Here is a 15,762-nt window from a genome sequence, read left to right on the forward strand (position 1 = left end):
ACACTCAGTTGTAAAATTCACACATTTCCAGGAGGAATAACAGAGGAAAGGCACAATGCGTATGAAGAAGAGAAGCTGCAGAAACATTACTTCTTGGAAAGTACAAGGATCCTGACATTTTATTAACGTGGTTTTCCCATCTGGTGGTGATGGTAGCGCTAGCATACGCCGTCCCTTTATGATTGGTTATAGTCCGACCGCTGGGACGACTCGCCATGAATCGCGGATGAGGCCCAGCGCTGCTGTTCACTTGGCAAGCAGCGGTATCACCACCACCCATCATAAAGTGGTACCTTAACGATATGCCATCACTTTATAAATGTCTTAAAGGGGTTGCCCTGCACTGTTCACGTCCAGCGTTGATGCCATTGATTAGTGCCAGAAAGTGCAGATGCGACGTCATCAGTGCCGCTCACCTCCTGCTGCGGAAGTGAACGCCGCCGGACAGCCCCTTATCAGAGGAATAAAACGTCTGCTGGAAATGTACATATTGCCCTGGACAGACTTAGAAATACGCCCAGTGGTGGTGTGTGACTACAACTCCCAGCATGCCTTAACACTTGAACGCTATCAAAGCATGCTGAGAGTTGTTTTGCAGCAGCTCGAGACCGCTTCTGGTTATGGGGGGTGCAGACGCAGACTTTCAGCTTTAAGAAAATGACTTTGTCCAGGCGGAAAAAAATTCAGTATTTTATTATTAAAAATCCCTTTTTTATCCACAATTCCCATTTTCTTTCTTAAATACAGAAAAAAACCTATTTACAAATGTGCCCACAACAGGAATAAAATAAAGTTCTCCGGCTCCTGTCATCTCGACGGATTGTGCTTTCCTGAATACATAAGAATACCGAAATCTGTAGAAAAATACTTTACAAGTTCCTATTACTCCTACGGATAAAAATACTCCTCTGGTAATGCGGGGAACGGGGCGCGCTCATTGGAAATGCATAGGACAGAGTACAGGGAGACGATCGTTAAAGCCTTCGGTTTAAATGCATTGACCCCAATAGATTGGGAGCTCTGTACCCCGCAAATATTGCATATAAAAATACGTTCAGTCCCTGCTATGGCACAAAGTACGGGGCGGGCGTGCACCCTGAAATGGTCACTTACCTGGACGGAGAGAAAAACGAGGCAGGCGGCGGCCATCTTGTCAGCCCTCCCAATTGTGGCTGTCCAGCTATTGTGAAACTACAACCCCCAGCATGCCCCGATAACTTCAGCCTGTTAAGGCATGCTGGGAATTGTAGTTTCATAACAATTATAGAGCCAGCACTTGGGGCTGCTGCTTTTGACATCGTCAGCCATCTTAATATCAGTGAAGCCGCTGTATTACTACAAAGATTTCATGAGCCGCACTCTTGAAAGTACAACAAATATTTGCAGAACATTGACATCATGGAAGCCGTTTTTGTGTAAATGTTATCATTTTCCTTAAATTTTATGAAAATATTCCTCTGGCAGTCAATATGGTGGCTAACGTCCCTCCGATCACCTCGAAACAGGCTGCTCCACAAACTAGGCCTCGCCTAGAAACCAGTGGAGTGCCCCTAGCAACCAATCAGAACATGGCTTTCAATTTCCTAACCAGTCCAGAAAGCTGGGCTCTGATTGGTTGCTACGGGCCTCGTGTAGCTTTTTATACAAGACGCTGCCCAGATTTGCGCTGGTTATAATAATTTCCTCCATTTTCTAGGCCTGAGGCTGCGTGTGACCCGATTCTGACGAGTGCGGTCACAGTAAAAAAAAACCAGATGAGTAAAATGGCGGCATGCTACGTTATGAATCATGCTGCCCTATGAATACTTTTTTCTTTCATCGCTGGCAGTGTGGACGCTAAGTGAAACTACAAACCCTCCCAGTCACGCTGATGCCCACCATTATCAACAAGAGGGGTTGCCGGCAGCTTCTGTTTTAGCTCAACAAGCCGAGCTCTGAGTGGTTGTTATGGGAATTTTTGAGATAAAGAAACAAAAAAATGTCAAGAGTGCTATAATACTAAAGTCGTGGAAGAAGTGCGCCGTCTCCCAGTAACACATAAGGCGCTGTGGTACGGAACAATAGGGAAAAATAATGAAATGACCGTGACATGATCTGCAACTCATGGTGGGAGCTGTACAGTGTAGTGACATTGTGAGGGCGGCCATCTTTACAGCAGCCATGATGGCTGTGCAGTGTGAGGGGGGACACTTGTGAGGGCGGCTATCTTTACAGCAGCCATGATGGCTGTGCAGTGTGAGGGGGGGACACTGCTGTGAGGGCGGCCATCTTTACAGCAGCCATGATGGCTGTGCAGTGTGAGGGGGGGGGACACTTGTGAGAGCGGCTATCTTTACAGCAGCCATGATGGCTGTGCAGTGTGAGGGGGGACACTTGTGAGAGCGGCTATCTTTACAGCAGCCATGATGGCTGTGCAGTGTGAGGGGGGGACACTGCTGTGAGGGCGGCTATCTTTACAGCAGCCATGATTGCTGTGCAGTGTGAGGGGGGACACTTGTGAGGGCGGCTATCTTTACAGCAGCCATGATGGCTGTGCAGTGTGAGGGGGGGACACTGCTGTGAGGGCGGCTATCTTTTGAGCAGCCATGATGGCTGTGCAGTGTGAGGGGGGACACTGCTGTGAGGGCGGCTATCTTTTGAGCAGCCATGATGGCTGTGCAGTGTGAGGGGGGGACACTGCTGTGAGGGCGGCTATCTTTGGAATAGCCATGGTTTCTATTCAGCGTGAGGGGGAACATCTTTGGAGCAGCCATGGTTGCTGTCCAGTGTGAGGGGGGACACTGCTGTGAGGGTGGCTATCTTTCAAGCAGCCATGATTGCTGTGCAGTGAAGGCGGCTATCTTTGGAGCAGCCATGGTTTCTATTCTGCGTGAGGGGGCACGGTTGAGAGGGCGGCCATCTTTACAGTAGTCATGATTACAGAAATGTCTAATCTATTTTGTGCCCTTTTGTGTGATGTGAATCGATAAAAATGGACCATAGGGGGCGAGGAGCGTATAAAGTGCGTCAGTGATCAAAATACTAGAAACGTGATGAGGGACGGAGTCATTCACCTAATATCTCAGCATCACCCACATTGTACAAACCACAAGGAAAATGGTTTCCGGATGTCTGGGATCTCACTGCGAGGACGCGAAAGGAGAAGATTCTTATTACTATGAGGTATAGAGTCAAAGTAAAACTGATAGCACCGAGAGAGGGATGAATCTTCAACCACGAGGACGGTTACTCCGAAATCCTAGTGAACACATCAAAGAAATAACAAAATGGGATAAAAATATGGATGTGACCATAGCAATGTGCTCAGGAAGTCGCCGCTGGCCACCATGGGCTCAGATCGGCCGCTTTTTCTAGGTTGAGGGGTACAGGAAAGTCATATATTAGGCTCCTCAGAGGGTCTTTGTGCTCGTCTTAGATTCTAGACTTGAGGGGTGTTTAAGGGTCTCCTCCCGAATCCCAGCGGACAGAGACTTCCGGGTGATGACCAGATCTAACCTGTCTCCAGCATCAGACAGCAGAGGCACGGCCAGGCAACAGTCAAAATCTCGTGTGCGCACGTGGTTCACCTGAATTGGGAGACACAGGGCGGATTTTATTAACGAGCATGTACCCACTATCATCACCATGTTCTGGGCAATCACCAGAATGGAGGGTCCCAAGTCCTCCATTCATCCTCACCTGTAAAATCACTGTTCTCTGCTGCTTCTATCAGCAGTGCGGACAACTTGACAGCTGCACCCATCAAACTCCATCTCATCGTGGTCATGAAAAGCCAGAACAGGGAACTCGGGGGCCCCCATTCTTGTATTTTGTGGGTTTTCTTAGAGTTTACACATTTGCATTAAGTTACCCATCTGATGATACCTTCTTCAAATTTTTAAGGAAAACAGGATTTTTGGTTTCTTACCCTAAAATCTGTTTCTCTGAGCCTTCATTGGGGGACACAGGTTTCCTACGCCTCCTAGTGACAGCAGCATACACCCATGGTTTCCTGTGTCCCCCAATGAAGCGATAGAGAAATCAGGTTCCCACCATTTTTTCAGGATCTCTCTTTGGTGGGAAACTTGCCCTCATGTTTAAATGACACGGGCACCTGGTTCACTGCAATTATATCTGTGCTCTCTTCTAACAATCGGTTCATTCTGGATGGAAAGAAACATGCTACTATACATTGACCGCCAGCAGGCATATTTAAAATGGTGGCAGATTGAAACAAGTCAATTAGAAAGTTTCAGAACTTTTCATGAGATAATTATAAAGCCGGTACGTAGATTAATGGGTTATTCCTGAAATAACAAGTAATTGCCCATCCATAGGAGATACCTGAGGGATCGCTTGAGGTCTGACTGCCGGGGCCCCCCGCAATCCCAAGAACAAAGCTCTGGAACCTGTGCAGTCGGCTCAGCAACGCCATCCTGAATGGAGCGAAGGTGAATATTCTCGATAGCACTCGACTATTTACGTCGGTCCCATAGACCATGTTCGGAGCGGAGCCCAGGGCTGCGGAGCTTTACTCTTGGGATCTCTGGAAGTCCCGGCCATCACACCCCCAGCGATTCGCGATCTATCTGATATACGATGGATAGGTGATTCTGTTAGGAATAAGCCTTTACAACCGATTTAACACTTTGTCATTGCTCCCCGGCATACTTTCCTATTATTGGCTCATTGTATCAAATATTAATTGCTTTAATTAATGTTGAATATCACAGTAATTTGGGGTATTTTATGGAAGAATTATTTGGGAGGATATCCTGAAGGTTTTCATCTCTAGGAGTAAATTTTATAAGATAATTCATATGTGGAACTTTGGCTGTCAGGTCTCATTAATACTAGATTAAAGGAATTTTACTGTGTGATCATTTTCTATGGCGCCTGCAATGGAGAGGCGCCAATGATGTTACGAATCCCCCCATCTGCCAAGACACGTGCACAATGGTCGTCGGCACTGCTCGCTTGTGACGCAGGAGTAGAGGCGCCGGACAATAACCCTTTAGAATATTTAGCAAATTGGATCATTTAGAGCCAACTGGTAATGAGCTTGTGCCATCACGATGCAAATTTTGGAGTACGACAGGCAGCTACATTCACCTGCAGTATCCTGTCGCAGGACTGTAGACCACTCCTATCTGCCGGACCCCCGGGCCGGATCATATTGACATAAACACCTTTCTCCAGAAGCCCGTCTGAGACGCTGAAGCCAAAATCATCTGTTTCCAGATCCTTCATGACCGTCACCTGCAGGGACAGATGGGTACAGTTCATTAGTATGTCCAGTTTGGCATTGTGGTCATGGGGACATCATCTGCTGCCTCAAATTGGTCTAAGAAGCTGAGATCTAGGCTGCTGTTTGCAGAGTCCTGACACAGAAGAGAACAACTACATGGGTCCTTCTGTGCCAGGACCCTCCTGCATACAGCAGCCTACATCTCTGCTTCTGTAGCTGTGCAACCCCAGACAAGGCACAATTGTATTTGTGACTGTATTCTTTGGTGTTGTCACCTTCAGCAGTTCTGCAGCAGCTGTGGACATGTCTTGACCGTCATCTTTTAGGATCTTGGGGTCCTGGTTGAGCTTGTTCTCTTTTTGGGGGCTGTTTTTGGAGTGGTGGGAACCTCCTTTCCGATGCAGGAAGCGGCTACTTTGACTGGAGTTTTCTAGGAGATGTTTGCTGCCATCAAGCCCGATACTTTGCACGCTGCCGGTCATGATGGAAGCCTGAGTAAGAAAGCAAATTAGTGGGTGACCCATGAAGGCAATGGAGTTTGTAAAAAGCTTTCACTACCACGGCTTTGAAGCAAGTGAGCAACCAAACACTTGCAAATACTTTGCTTCAGTCACTGCCAGAGCTGCAAGTTTTGTGCGTCAGATTAAAGACCACTTCATAGAAGAATATCCAGCAGCAAGTTGTGCGCCTGAGAGCTAACAGCGATCCAGCAGAACTGTGATAATCCTATTAAAACCCATTACCTCGATCTCTCGGAGGAGTTCAGACTGGCCGCATGTTTCCAGGTCTTCCAGGGCTTCCCCGAATACTCTCCAGAAGCTATCATCATGCTCGCTCTCCAGGCCATTGGGTTGGCTGGGGTATCTGTTGAACCAAACATGGTGAGTCTTCAGCAGCATCTTCGGAGCAGCATTGTGGCTCACACTCAGGTCTTCTGACACCAAGTGTGCAAATCATGAGTGCAGCCCGACAACTCAACGCACTCACCAGATCATTCCCCGATGGGAGGAGGAGCAAGGGGAGATGAGGCCGAAGCTGGAGGTGAGGAGGACATGCAGGTTGAGACAGACTGGTGCAAACAATGGAACGGACAATATGGAGGATGGGCGTGAGAGAAACGAAAGTAGCAAAACAGGAGCCCCCCAGGAGTTGTTAGTACACAGGAGGAGGATGAGGGGCTCAGAGCTGAGACATAGAACACCTGGGAAGAGAAAGAGAGAAAACACAGAGAGGAGAACAGAGACGCGGTGAGAAAATGATGACAGGAGACGCTCCTCCAGGTACACAAAATACGAGCAGGTGTCACAGGGGGCCATGATGGTGAATGGGTGGAGGGAGGTTAGTGAGACCAGAAATCCAGAGACAGTGTCCACAATCATCACAACTGCACATCAGAAAAGTTAGAAAACTTTCTAAAAGTTTTTGTATTTAAACTCCCTATCAATTTCAATTTTCTGTTTGTTGTCATAGGTCAGCACACAAATTTGGGAAACCTGTGATATTAAAGGGGCTAGCGAGTGTAAAGCTTAATATCATTTATACAATTTACTAATCTATCATCACAGGGTCCATGCCTCGGTGGGGGGGCTAGCTTAGCTATAGAAAGGATCAGCCAGCCCCCTTCACGTAGGTCACCTCAGTATATTAGCGAGGCCAGGTGAAGGATGGCAGCAGATCTGAGACTTGATGGACCCCATTGGTGCCAAACAGACCCCATTAATTTAAATAGGTGTCCTATATTTTAAAGGAAAAAATGGGGCAGCATTAATCCTGTTCTCGAGCTGAGGGTTGGCTACATCTGTTTCTCCTCTGTGAGGTGTACATTTATACCTAAACTTGAGCAATTTTCGGGCTTTAGTATTATTCTGTTATAAATCACACCAACATTTGGATTTTGGGGGGTGCAGAGAAAAGTTGCTATTTTTTTGCACAATTTACATCTTTTTGATGTGCGGTTTGTGGGGAAAAGTGGAATAAACAGCTTAGTAAATGTGATTTTGGTTTCCTTTCTCTTAGGCCTCCCAGCTATGCTGTTCTTCTGTGCATGAACCAGCAAGCCCAGGATGAACATTGTGTACAGAAGCAGAGTAGAACGAAGCTGCAGGTACAATGCACAGCGATTCAGGGTCTTCGGCGAGCTGGCTGACAACAAATACTATTGGTGGTTATCACTGAATATAATGTTAGCATCACATGAACAGGACGGATCAGCGGGAATCTTACTCATCCAGCCACATACCGAGCTGGCTTGTCCCACTCCTCCTCGTTGAAGCTGCCATCCAGGAAGGGGTAACTCTTCCGGTGCTCGGCTGGTGGCGTGTTCATCTTCTGCCGTGCCGTTCTCCACTCGTGAGGATGTAACGAGATTCCCACGGCCTGATGCATATAGTTACCTGGAAGAATCAAGCAGACAGGATCAGCCCGGGGCCCCAGGTGTTGGCAGCAAAGCAAGCGATGGGTCACCGTCATAGGGGGTCCAGCATAGGTGACTGTTCTCATACCCTAGTATGACCCTGGGGGGTCGTGTTTTCTCACCATGGCTTCCATATCCCGTATCAATGCCGGACCCGTCCCAAGATTCCAGAGCGCTGTCCACACTGGGAATGGTAGTAGAGTAGATCTCCGATAACTTGCCAGTCTTCTGAGAGTCGGTGAGATCGTCTTCGGGGTCACTCCCTTCATTTACCCCATCGGAGAGCTTCTGAGAATGCGTCCCTGGAAACCAGAAGCGGATATCAGTGACTCCTTGGTGCCTTGTCTTTGGCCTCTGTCCTCCTCCTGCGCGAGCTCTGCCCCTTTTCCCTATGTTTTGCGGCACCTTTGCCCCATAGCTGGTAGCCCGATTCGCCGGTGTAGCCGGACCACTCACTCTCTGCTTGCTTCTTTATCTTGAGGGTCACCGTCTCTCCGGCCATCTGCAGTAAGTGAATGGCTTCGCTCAGCGGTTTTCCCTTGAGACTCACGTTATTGATAGCCAGTATCCGATCTCCAATATGAATCGCTCTAGTCCTGCACAGAAAGAAAAACACTTTGAGCAACTGCAAAAAACGTGGCTGCAATGTAGAGACCTTATTGCTTCGTATAAGCCACGAGAGGCGGAGCTCTTCATCACCTCCGGTGGTCAGGAGGGGTATTGTAGGTCATTTTAGTTTTTGTCTTTGAGACATAAATACCATAACTCACCTTTCAGCCAGTCCTCTCTTTGTAAGGCCAGAAATAACAATGGGATCAAAGGGCTCTTCAGTCCCTGATATCGTAATACCCAATGGCCCGCCGTATCTCTTCAGCTCAACTGTGTATATGATGGCGCCGGTCGTTTCCTGCTCGTCTGCAAAACAAGTGAGTGCATAGATACAGGTCAGTATATATGAGCCCTTTCCAGTGTAATCTACAGATTACATAGTGACATTAAGGTATTGTGACTGCTCCTCACACTCCCTAGTTTTTATCAGGTGGAAGTGAAGTTTGTCTAACTGTATTAATACCTTCTACCATTTATTGACTTCACCCCAAAGTACTGAAATGCTGCTAATAGCCGTTTTACAGCACTTTTCAGTGTCGTCATCATAAATGGAAAAGCCTCTCATCCATAGCTATCCTTTGGGTGCCCTGGACAGAATGAGTCTCCTTCACCCTCTGGCAGCTGACTATATGAAGCTCTTCCTATTGGCTGCGAAAATGGGGACTTGACTGTGGGGAAGAAGCATCTGAGCATGTGCGATCACCAGGTAGACGTACACATTGCTGTACACTGAACACCAGGTGGCGCCATACTATGTCATGACGTCTGCGTGCAGGTAGATGGTAACTGATCCTTTCCATAGACATGAGATTTAATGGTGCGATTTCGGGGATTTGCAGCAGTGATTAAAGCTCATTAGATCATTTCATACCCGAATTGTCTTCATCTTTCCGAATCTTCAGTTTCACGAGCTCCTCACATTGGCGCAGTATCTGCACCGCGTCTTCCATGGAGCAGTTGTCGAGGCGAATGTTGTCTATGGCTAACAGCTTGTCCCCGGGCTCCAAGGTGCCAGTTCTGTAGCGAGAAGTCACAGACCCCATTATTATATAGATGTGGGCGATGTAGTCCCCACCCCATTATATCCAGTCCATCGCCGCACATTATAATCTACTGATGTCACCGTAATAACAATGGGGTCAATAACTCGGCCTGTAGAAAAACTTTATTTTAATTCCTTTTCCATTTTCAAGATCTCTGCTTGCTGTCAGGGAGTGGAAACATTTTTATTTGCACCCAAAGGCTGATAAACCATACAGACCTAATAGTTCTCACAGCAGAGGGTTTGTTACAATTGCATCCAGTCGAGACAATCCTCTGTAAGCTGAGCACATACGTAGCAGGAATCTCTCTTGTCTTGTTACAATGTATCAGTGCAGGTAAAACGTTTCTCCCAGCTGAGGGTTCACTACAAGTCTGTGAGCTCAAGTGCCTGCACCCCGGACTGATACATTGTAACGAAGTGTCAGGACATTATGACTATCAGAGGCCGACACGTGACCGCACCTGTGAGCGACGCTGCCCTTCTTGATGTCCGATATAATTAGAGGCTCGCCGGGTTTTCTGCTGGCTGATAATAAAGCAGAATGGTAACAGTCAGTGCGGCGTTTGCATCAGTCACACACAATAGTCATAGCCGCCTGGTATCACAGGGGCGGTAAAGAACGGGCCAAAACGGTGACAAGCGGCGCTACCTCGCACGGGTCAGGGCCACTTATCAAAGCTCTGAACCAACGGAGGTGGAAGAGGCGCTCGCCCGATTGTACATGTAAAGCGTGGAGCCACAGCACACTCCCTCCCTCCTTGACTTCTGGCACCATTTTTGCACAAGTGCACAGCAAACCACAGAAAAAGAGCGTCTTTCCACTCTGTGGCCTGAAGACAGGGGGCGCTATAGCAAAGATCAAAATGATGTCAGGGCAGAAGAGGATGGGGCCAACCAGAGCCGGGCCCCCTCTCCCCCAGGGGCCCCATGGTCTGTCTCGAAAGGTACCGTCACACTAAACGACTTTGCAACGAGAACGACAACGATCCGTGACGTTGCAGCGTCCTGGATAGCGATATCGTTGTGTTTGACACGCAGCAGCGATCTGGATCCTGCTGTGATATCGCTGGTCGTTGCTGAAAGTCCAGAACTTTATTTGGTCGTCAGATCGGCGTGTATCGTCGTGTTTGACAGCAAAAGCAACGATACCAGCGATGTTTTACAATGGTAACCAGGGTAAATATCGGGTTACTAAGCGCAGGGCTGCGCTTAGTAACCCGATATTTACCCTGGTTACCATTGTAAAAGTAAATAAAAAAACAGTACATACTCACCCTCTGATGTCTGTCACGTCCCCCGGCGTCCGCGCTGCTGCTCAGAGCTTCCTGCACTGAATGTGTCGGTGCCGGCCGTAAAGCAGAGCACAGCGGTGACGTCACCGCTCTGCTGTTAGGGCCGGCGCTTACACAGTGCAGGGAAGCGGACGCCGGGGGACGCGACAGACACGGCAATGTAAGTAGTGTTTTGGTTTTTTTACATTTACACTGGTAACCAGGGTAAACATCGGGTTACTAAGCGCGGCCCTGTGCTTAGTAACCCGATGTTTACCCTGGTTACCCAGGGACTTCGGCATCGTTGGTCGCTGGAGAGCGGTCTGTGTGACAGCTCTCCAGCGACCACACAGCGACGCTGCAGCGATCGGCATCGTTGTCGATATCGCTGCAGCGTCGCTTAGTGTGACGGTACCTTAAGATGCAGGAGCCGCTTACTTGCCCCATGTCCCCACATACATGGCATTGCTTTACATGCAGCGAGCTGGCACATTGTTATTCCAGACGCCGGTCCTGGATGCCCCGGGATGGAGAGATAATAAATCTCGGGACTTCTCTTTCCGCAGGGACAGGAAGAGCGGCAAGAAAAATACAAGAGGAGATCGATTGCGTGCGGATAATAAACGTCTCATTAATTCAGTGTCCTCTCCGCTGGGGCCCCCGGTTTGGAGATGATTAACGAGGGGGGGGACACCAGACGGGGAGGCTGCGGTGGCCGCGTCCTGTGACACGACGGCAGCGGTGGGAATACAAGTCTCCGCATTACAGAATCTCGCGCCCTGAGCGGCAGCGGGCGACTAATCACTCGCATGATACATAATGATTTCCTATAGCCACAAGCAGTGAGGTTTACTGATGGTTTCTGGGGACATAAAGGCATTAGTGGGGGGGTCAGCTCATCCATTAGTCTGGAATATTCTATGCCGGACCCTGGTGACGGGTGACTGTATAGGGGGCTGTTATTCTCCATAAAGCTGTCCCACAAATACAATTTTTGCATACTGCGCAAACAGCTCCATATATCTCAGCTTCCAGAATATCTATAGTCACTCGGACAGAAAGTATTAAACAAGTGGAAGATCCCTTTAATAGTGACAGGCACCCCCACAATACTCACAGCTGATGGTGATGCCCAGCTCTACGCCTCGCTTTTTTGGCAGCTTAACATGGAAGGTACCACTGCTGGGAACCACAGACTCTTGGAGAAATCAGGAAAAGGGCGAATCAGTAATGGAAACCGGATCATTAACACAGATCTCGCCACAGAAGACGACACAATGGTGGAAGGACACGGCCCCATAGGATTCCCCTCCCCCGGGCCCTGCATCATTGGTGCATAGGTCTCATCCGCAGCGTCCCTTTAAAGCTTAGTGAGGACAGAACATCCCACGATACATTTGTGTTTGCTGTGTAAGATATCAGGCGTCAATAGACGCAGACGGCAGCAGTCAGTGTGTGCACACAAACCCACACGCCGTCTGTTGCATCTGCACCCACAAGCCGATTTCCCAGCCTCTTGCAGCTTGCATTGTGATGTGACCTGTGGGGGTGCACAGACTTATAGCCACCATCCCTCCTAACTCACCAGCCACATCGTATTCAATCTCCAGGACGACTTTATTGGACAGCGCGGCGTCCCGCAGGAGCTGATTGGCTTCCTCCAGGGTCCCGTCCTCAGTGAGGATCCCATTGATAGAGAGCAGTCTGTCCCCCACCTGCAGGAGGCCGCACCTGGAGAACGGGAATCACAATGATCGAAAAGCTGCGAGCCCCCGACTATACGGATCCATTCACACCATCTGTGCTGCGCTATAATGGGTTAGCATCGTTTAAACCCACCATTGTCCTAAGAATTAAAGGGATTCTTCTCACCATTAATGGCCGTCAGACATTAAAGCCGGCTGTACTGGTGGATTTAGGACCGGTTCTGTGTTTTTCTCTTCTAGCAGTTTTTGGCTTTGCTGACAAATGACTGCAGTCCTGTCGAGCGCCATGAAACAACTTCTGCTCTTATAATTTTGCGGGGTACGTGGTCTTTGGCATGGAGGACTTATTACAAATGTTTATAGTCAGTTTAAGGCCATGTTCCCACATAGCGGAAACATAAGTCAGTACGATTACAATGATAAAGTTGTAGTGTTTTTTAAAATTTTAGTGGTGAAAAAAAATTAGGAGCAGTTATATGGAGCGTGCTCAGAGGCTCCGGAGATCACGCCATACCTGGCATATGGGGACAGTGGGAAGGTATTAGAGGTGCTGTTAAAACTGAGCATTTTTGATGCATTGCCTCCTCTCCCCCATAGTCTTCTATGGAGAACCTAAAAAAAAGGCCAAATCCAAACCCAATAGGGAGGAAAGTAAATAAAAAAACTGCAGTAATCAGACCTGACTGCCATTACACATTCTGGTGCAAACATTGGTTTGTAAAAATAATGCAGCATGTCATCGCAGTCACAATAGTCAACAGCAGCGATTGACCACTAGATGGCATTGTAGTACTGTCAGTAGATGCAAAAGCATGCAGTAACAAGACATAGCCACTAGATGGCAGTGTAGTACTGTCAGTAGATGCAAAAGCATGCAGTAACATGACAAAGCCACTAGATGGCACTTTTTTTTTAAGGTTCCTTATCATTTGTATCTCCTGTTGCACAAATATCAGCAACATATTCTGCAAGCCCCGTACACAGAAGTAATCACCATCACCAATAAAAATGGCCCTCAACCAGGAGATTGACAAGTAACCTTTGAACCCAACAAGCATTTTCAGATTTTGTAAATGCTACAGACAATTTCCATAGGCAGCCAATCTAACCATTGGGGTCCATGACCAGGTTAAGAGGGGGGCAGAGTAAGGTTACCTACCTACAAGTGGACAGGCTGCTGGAAGGACACACTACATCTACTGCTATTTACAGAGTGCATCCGTGCCACCAAACGATGCCCCCCACCCCACTCGTGCTCCTCCAAATCTGTTCTAGTGGCCACGGCACATGTCCAGGTTCCATTGTCCCCTATGCAAATACCTAAAAAAAAAGGTGCAAAATGATAACGAAATCTTCCCATTCTGAAGGTGAGATCAGGTCGTCCTTGTCAGGCGAGGACATAATGGATCCCAGCGGGTATGAGAGGAGGGGGAGCGATGACCGGGGCCAGATCAGGTCATTATCAGCGGGGTCGCCCTCCACAGCCCGGTGTCTGCCCCTGGGGCCGAGGCCTGACCCCGATACCGATGATGGAGCAGCAACGACCGCCGTGATTTAATTATTTGGAAGCAACGCGACCAGAAACCGGACCAGATGACAAGGAAAATGGAATTGTTCCTGGGTGGTCGCTACAGAAGCTAATTAAAATTTGCAGTCAATTATTGCCCAGGGCGGCAGCAGAGATATAGATCCTTGTGGGGGGGCGACCAGCAGACATGGCCGCCTTCTGGTCCACACGTGCTGCACAAAGTGTCAGGGTCTGAACTCGCTGCTGAAGCCCCTAGAAACCTGCAGATCAACAGGGGATATGGGACTAAAGAGGAACCCCAACCAAAACACATGATCCAGCCCTCTCTGTTATTAGCACCACTGAAAGGGGAAGTCTCATTAATACGCACCAAAGGAGGGATACGGAAGCCTTGAAAGGCGACAACCACCTTCGTGACGTGAACATGAGCTCGGCTCAGTTGTCACAAGGAGCACAGAAGCTGCAGAGCATCTCACCTCTCGGCTGCAGAGCATCTCACCTCTCGGCAGGGCTGTCTGGCTCGATGAATCGGATCAGCGGAGGAGAAGACAGGGTCTCTGTGGCAAATATTCCTCCCTGCAGCTGAATGCCAAATCCATTTAAAGGGTCGCCCCGCAGGACAATCTCTGTGATTTCTGTATGTATGATTTGTCCGCCGGGGCCCACAGTGCTGGAAGCCAAGGATACTGAGGAGACAGGAGATGAAGAGTCGCCATGTATATAAGTGCTATGGCGCCTCCATTATGTTCTAGTCTCCCCCCACTCACACAGCAAGCACCCCCGAGGGCCACTTCGGCCCTGTAAGAGTGATGCATGTATGTATGCATGTTGATGCCGTCCCTTTAAGACACACAACCTATTTGATGACGACCACATAGGTACTGAGCAGAGCCCTTACATGAGCTTTTATGGTCTTTCCTACGCTGCCGCCGGCGGGTCATGGTGGTCCTCGGGCTCATCTGATGTGCAGAGCGGGGAAGGGTATTGGAATTCTGGCTGCTACTAAACCCTGGGGTTCCGGCTGAGGAAGAGGAAGAGAAGTTGGTGGCGACCAAGGCTGCAGATAAGGAAGGGTTAAAATCAGATTCAAGGCTTTAATTATAATGGAAAACACGTTGAGAATTTTACATCACTTGGATCAGAAAAAGCTGTCAGAATTCTTAATTCAGAGCTGAAATCTCCCAGCACCCCCTGCTTGTTCAGTGGCTGCAACCAGTTTGGTGTAAAGATGACACTTTTTAGAGTAGAAATTCCAAGGCCAGGAACTTATATAGAGAAAGGTCCCCACAACCTCCCTACGGCGGCTCCAGTCGGCTACTAAGGGGCTTGTCTGGCCACCAACTTCCTGACTGTTCCCAGTAACAACCAGCAGAACTGCGAATACAGCTCTACCATGGTGGTGTCTCGTGGGGCACGGTGCACCTACATTTACAGTAGTCCTGATTCGAGCTGGGGTTCCAGGTGGGGGTCTTGCAGTGCCCTGGGTGGTGCGTGTGACAGTAGTTGATGCAGGGGTCCCAGCAGTGGTGGTGCTCACTTTTTTGCACTTTAACTGGAAAAATTAAAAGAAGAAAACTGGATAATCGATATAACGATGAACATAAAAATAGCCAAGAATAAATCACCAGTGCAAAGGCCTGTATGGTATACTGAGAATTACTCCAGTCACATCCAGAGCTGCGAGCAGGATTCTGCCGCCTCCTGACACGGCCCTGCACGTGGTGCACTGTGGGGAGCAATGAACGCACATACACTCACACATTCAGTGTCTGTCAGAACGATGCATCCTGTAACTGAACTATGAATGCAGCTCTGGATGTGGCTGGAGAAAATAAGACAAGTAGATGATGGCAGATTATCCCCGCTGCTCCACCACAGTGACCCGGGAGGCGTGTGATACATTGCATTTCTAACAGATTCTATAGTTCCCTTTGGGATAAGCGGTAACATGTCCTGCAGCCGC

General features: G+C 48.6%; 1 protein-coding gene across 12 annotated transcripts in view; it reads right to left on the reverse strand.

Moving 5' to 3' along the window:
- Positions 1-2,766: 2,766 nt before the first annotated feature.
- Positions 2,767-15,762, reverse strand: part of GRIP2 (glutamate receptor interacting protein 2) — a 307,958-nt gene continuing 294,962 nt past the window's right edge. For 11 of the 12 annotated variants that reach the window (XM_077276673.1, XM_077276672.1, XM_077276675.1 and 8 more), the window contains 15 exons: positions 15,226-15,351; positions 14,698-14,856; positions 14,299-14,485; positions 12,151-12,296; positions 11,683-11,763; positions 9,756-9,819; positions 9,121-9,266; positions 8,411-8,555; positions 8,097-8,236; positions 7,763-7,942; positions 7,467-7,620; positions 5,971-6,091; positions 5,503-5,718; positions 5,092-5,238; positions 2,767-3,566 (listed from right to left, as the gene is read on the reverse strand). In XM_077276673.1, coding sequence (XP_077132788.1) covers positions 3,390-3,566; positions 5,092-5,238; positions 5,503-5,718; positions 5,971-6,091; positions 7,467-7,620; positions 7,763-7,942; positions 8,097-8,236; positions 8,411-8,555; positions 9,121-9,266; positions 9,756-9,819; positions 11,683-11,763; positions 12,151-12,296; positions 14,299-14,485; positions 14,698-14,856; positions 15,226-15,351 — 2,189 coding nt within the window. In that variant the 3' untranslated portion in view covers positions 2,767-3,389. Of the gene's footprint in view, positions 3,567-5,091; positions 5,239-5,502; positions 5,719-5,970; positions 6,092-6,214; positions 6,429-7,466; positions 7,621-7,762; positions 7,943-8,096; positions 8,237-8,410; positions 8,556-9,120; positions 9,267-9,755; positions 9,820-11,682; positions 11,764-12,150; positions 12,297-14,298; positions 14,486-14,697; positions 14,857-15,225; positions 15,352-15,762 lie in introns of those variants that run through there. The other variant, XR_013218444.1, reaches the window with a different exon arrangement.

Source organism: Ranitomeya variabilis, chromosome 8 (assembly GCF_051348905.1).
Source record: "Ranitomeya variabilis isolate aRanVar5 chromosome 8, aRanVar5.hap1, whole genome shotgun sequence".
NCBI classification, from domain to species: Eukaryota; Metazoa; Chordata; class Amphibia; order Anura; family Dendrobatidae; genus Ranitomeya; species Ranitomeya variabilis.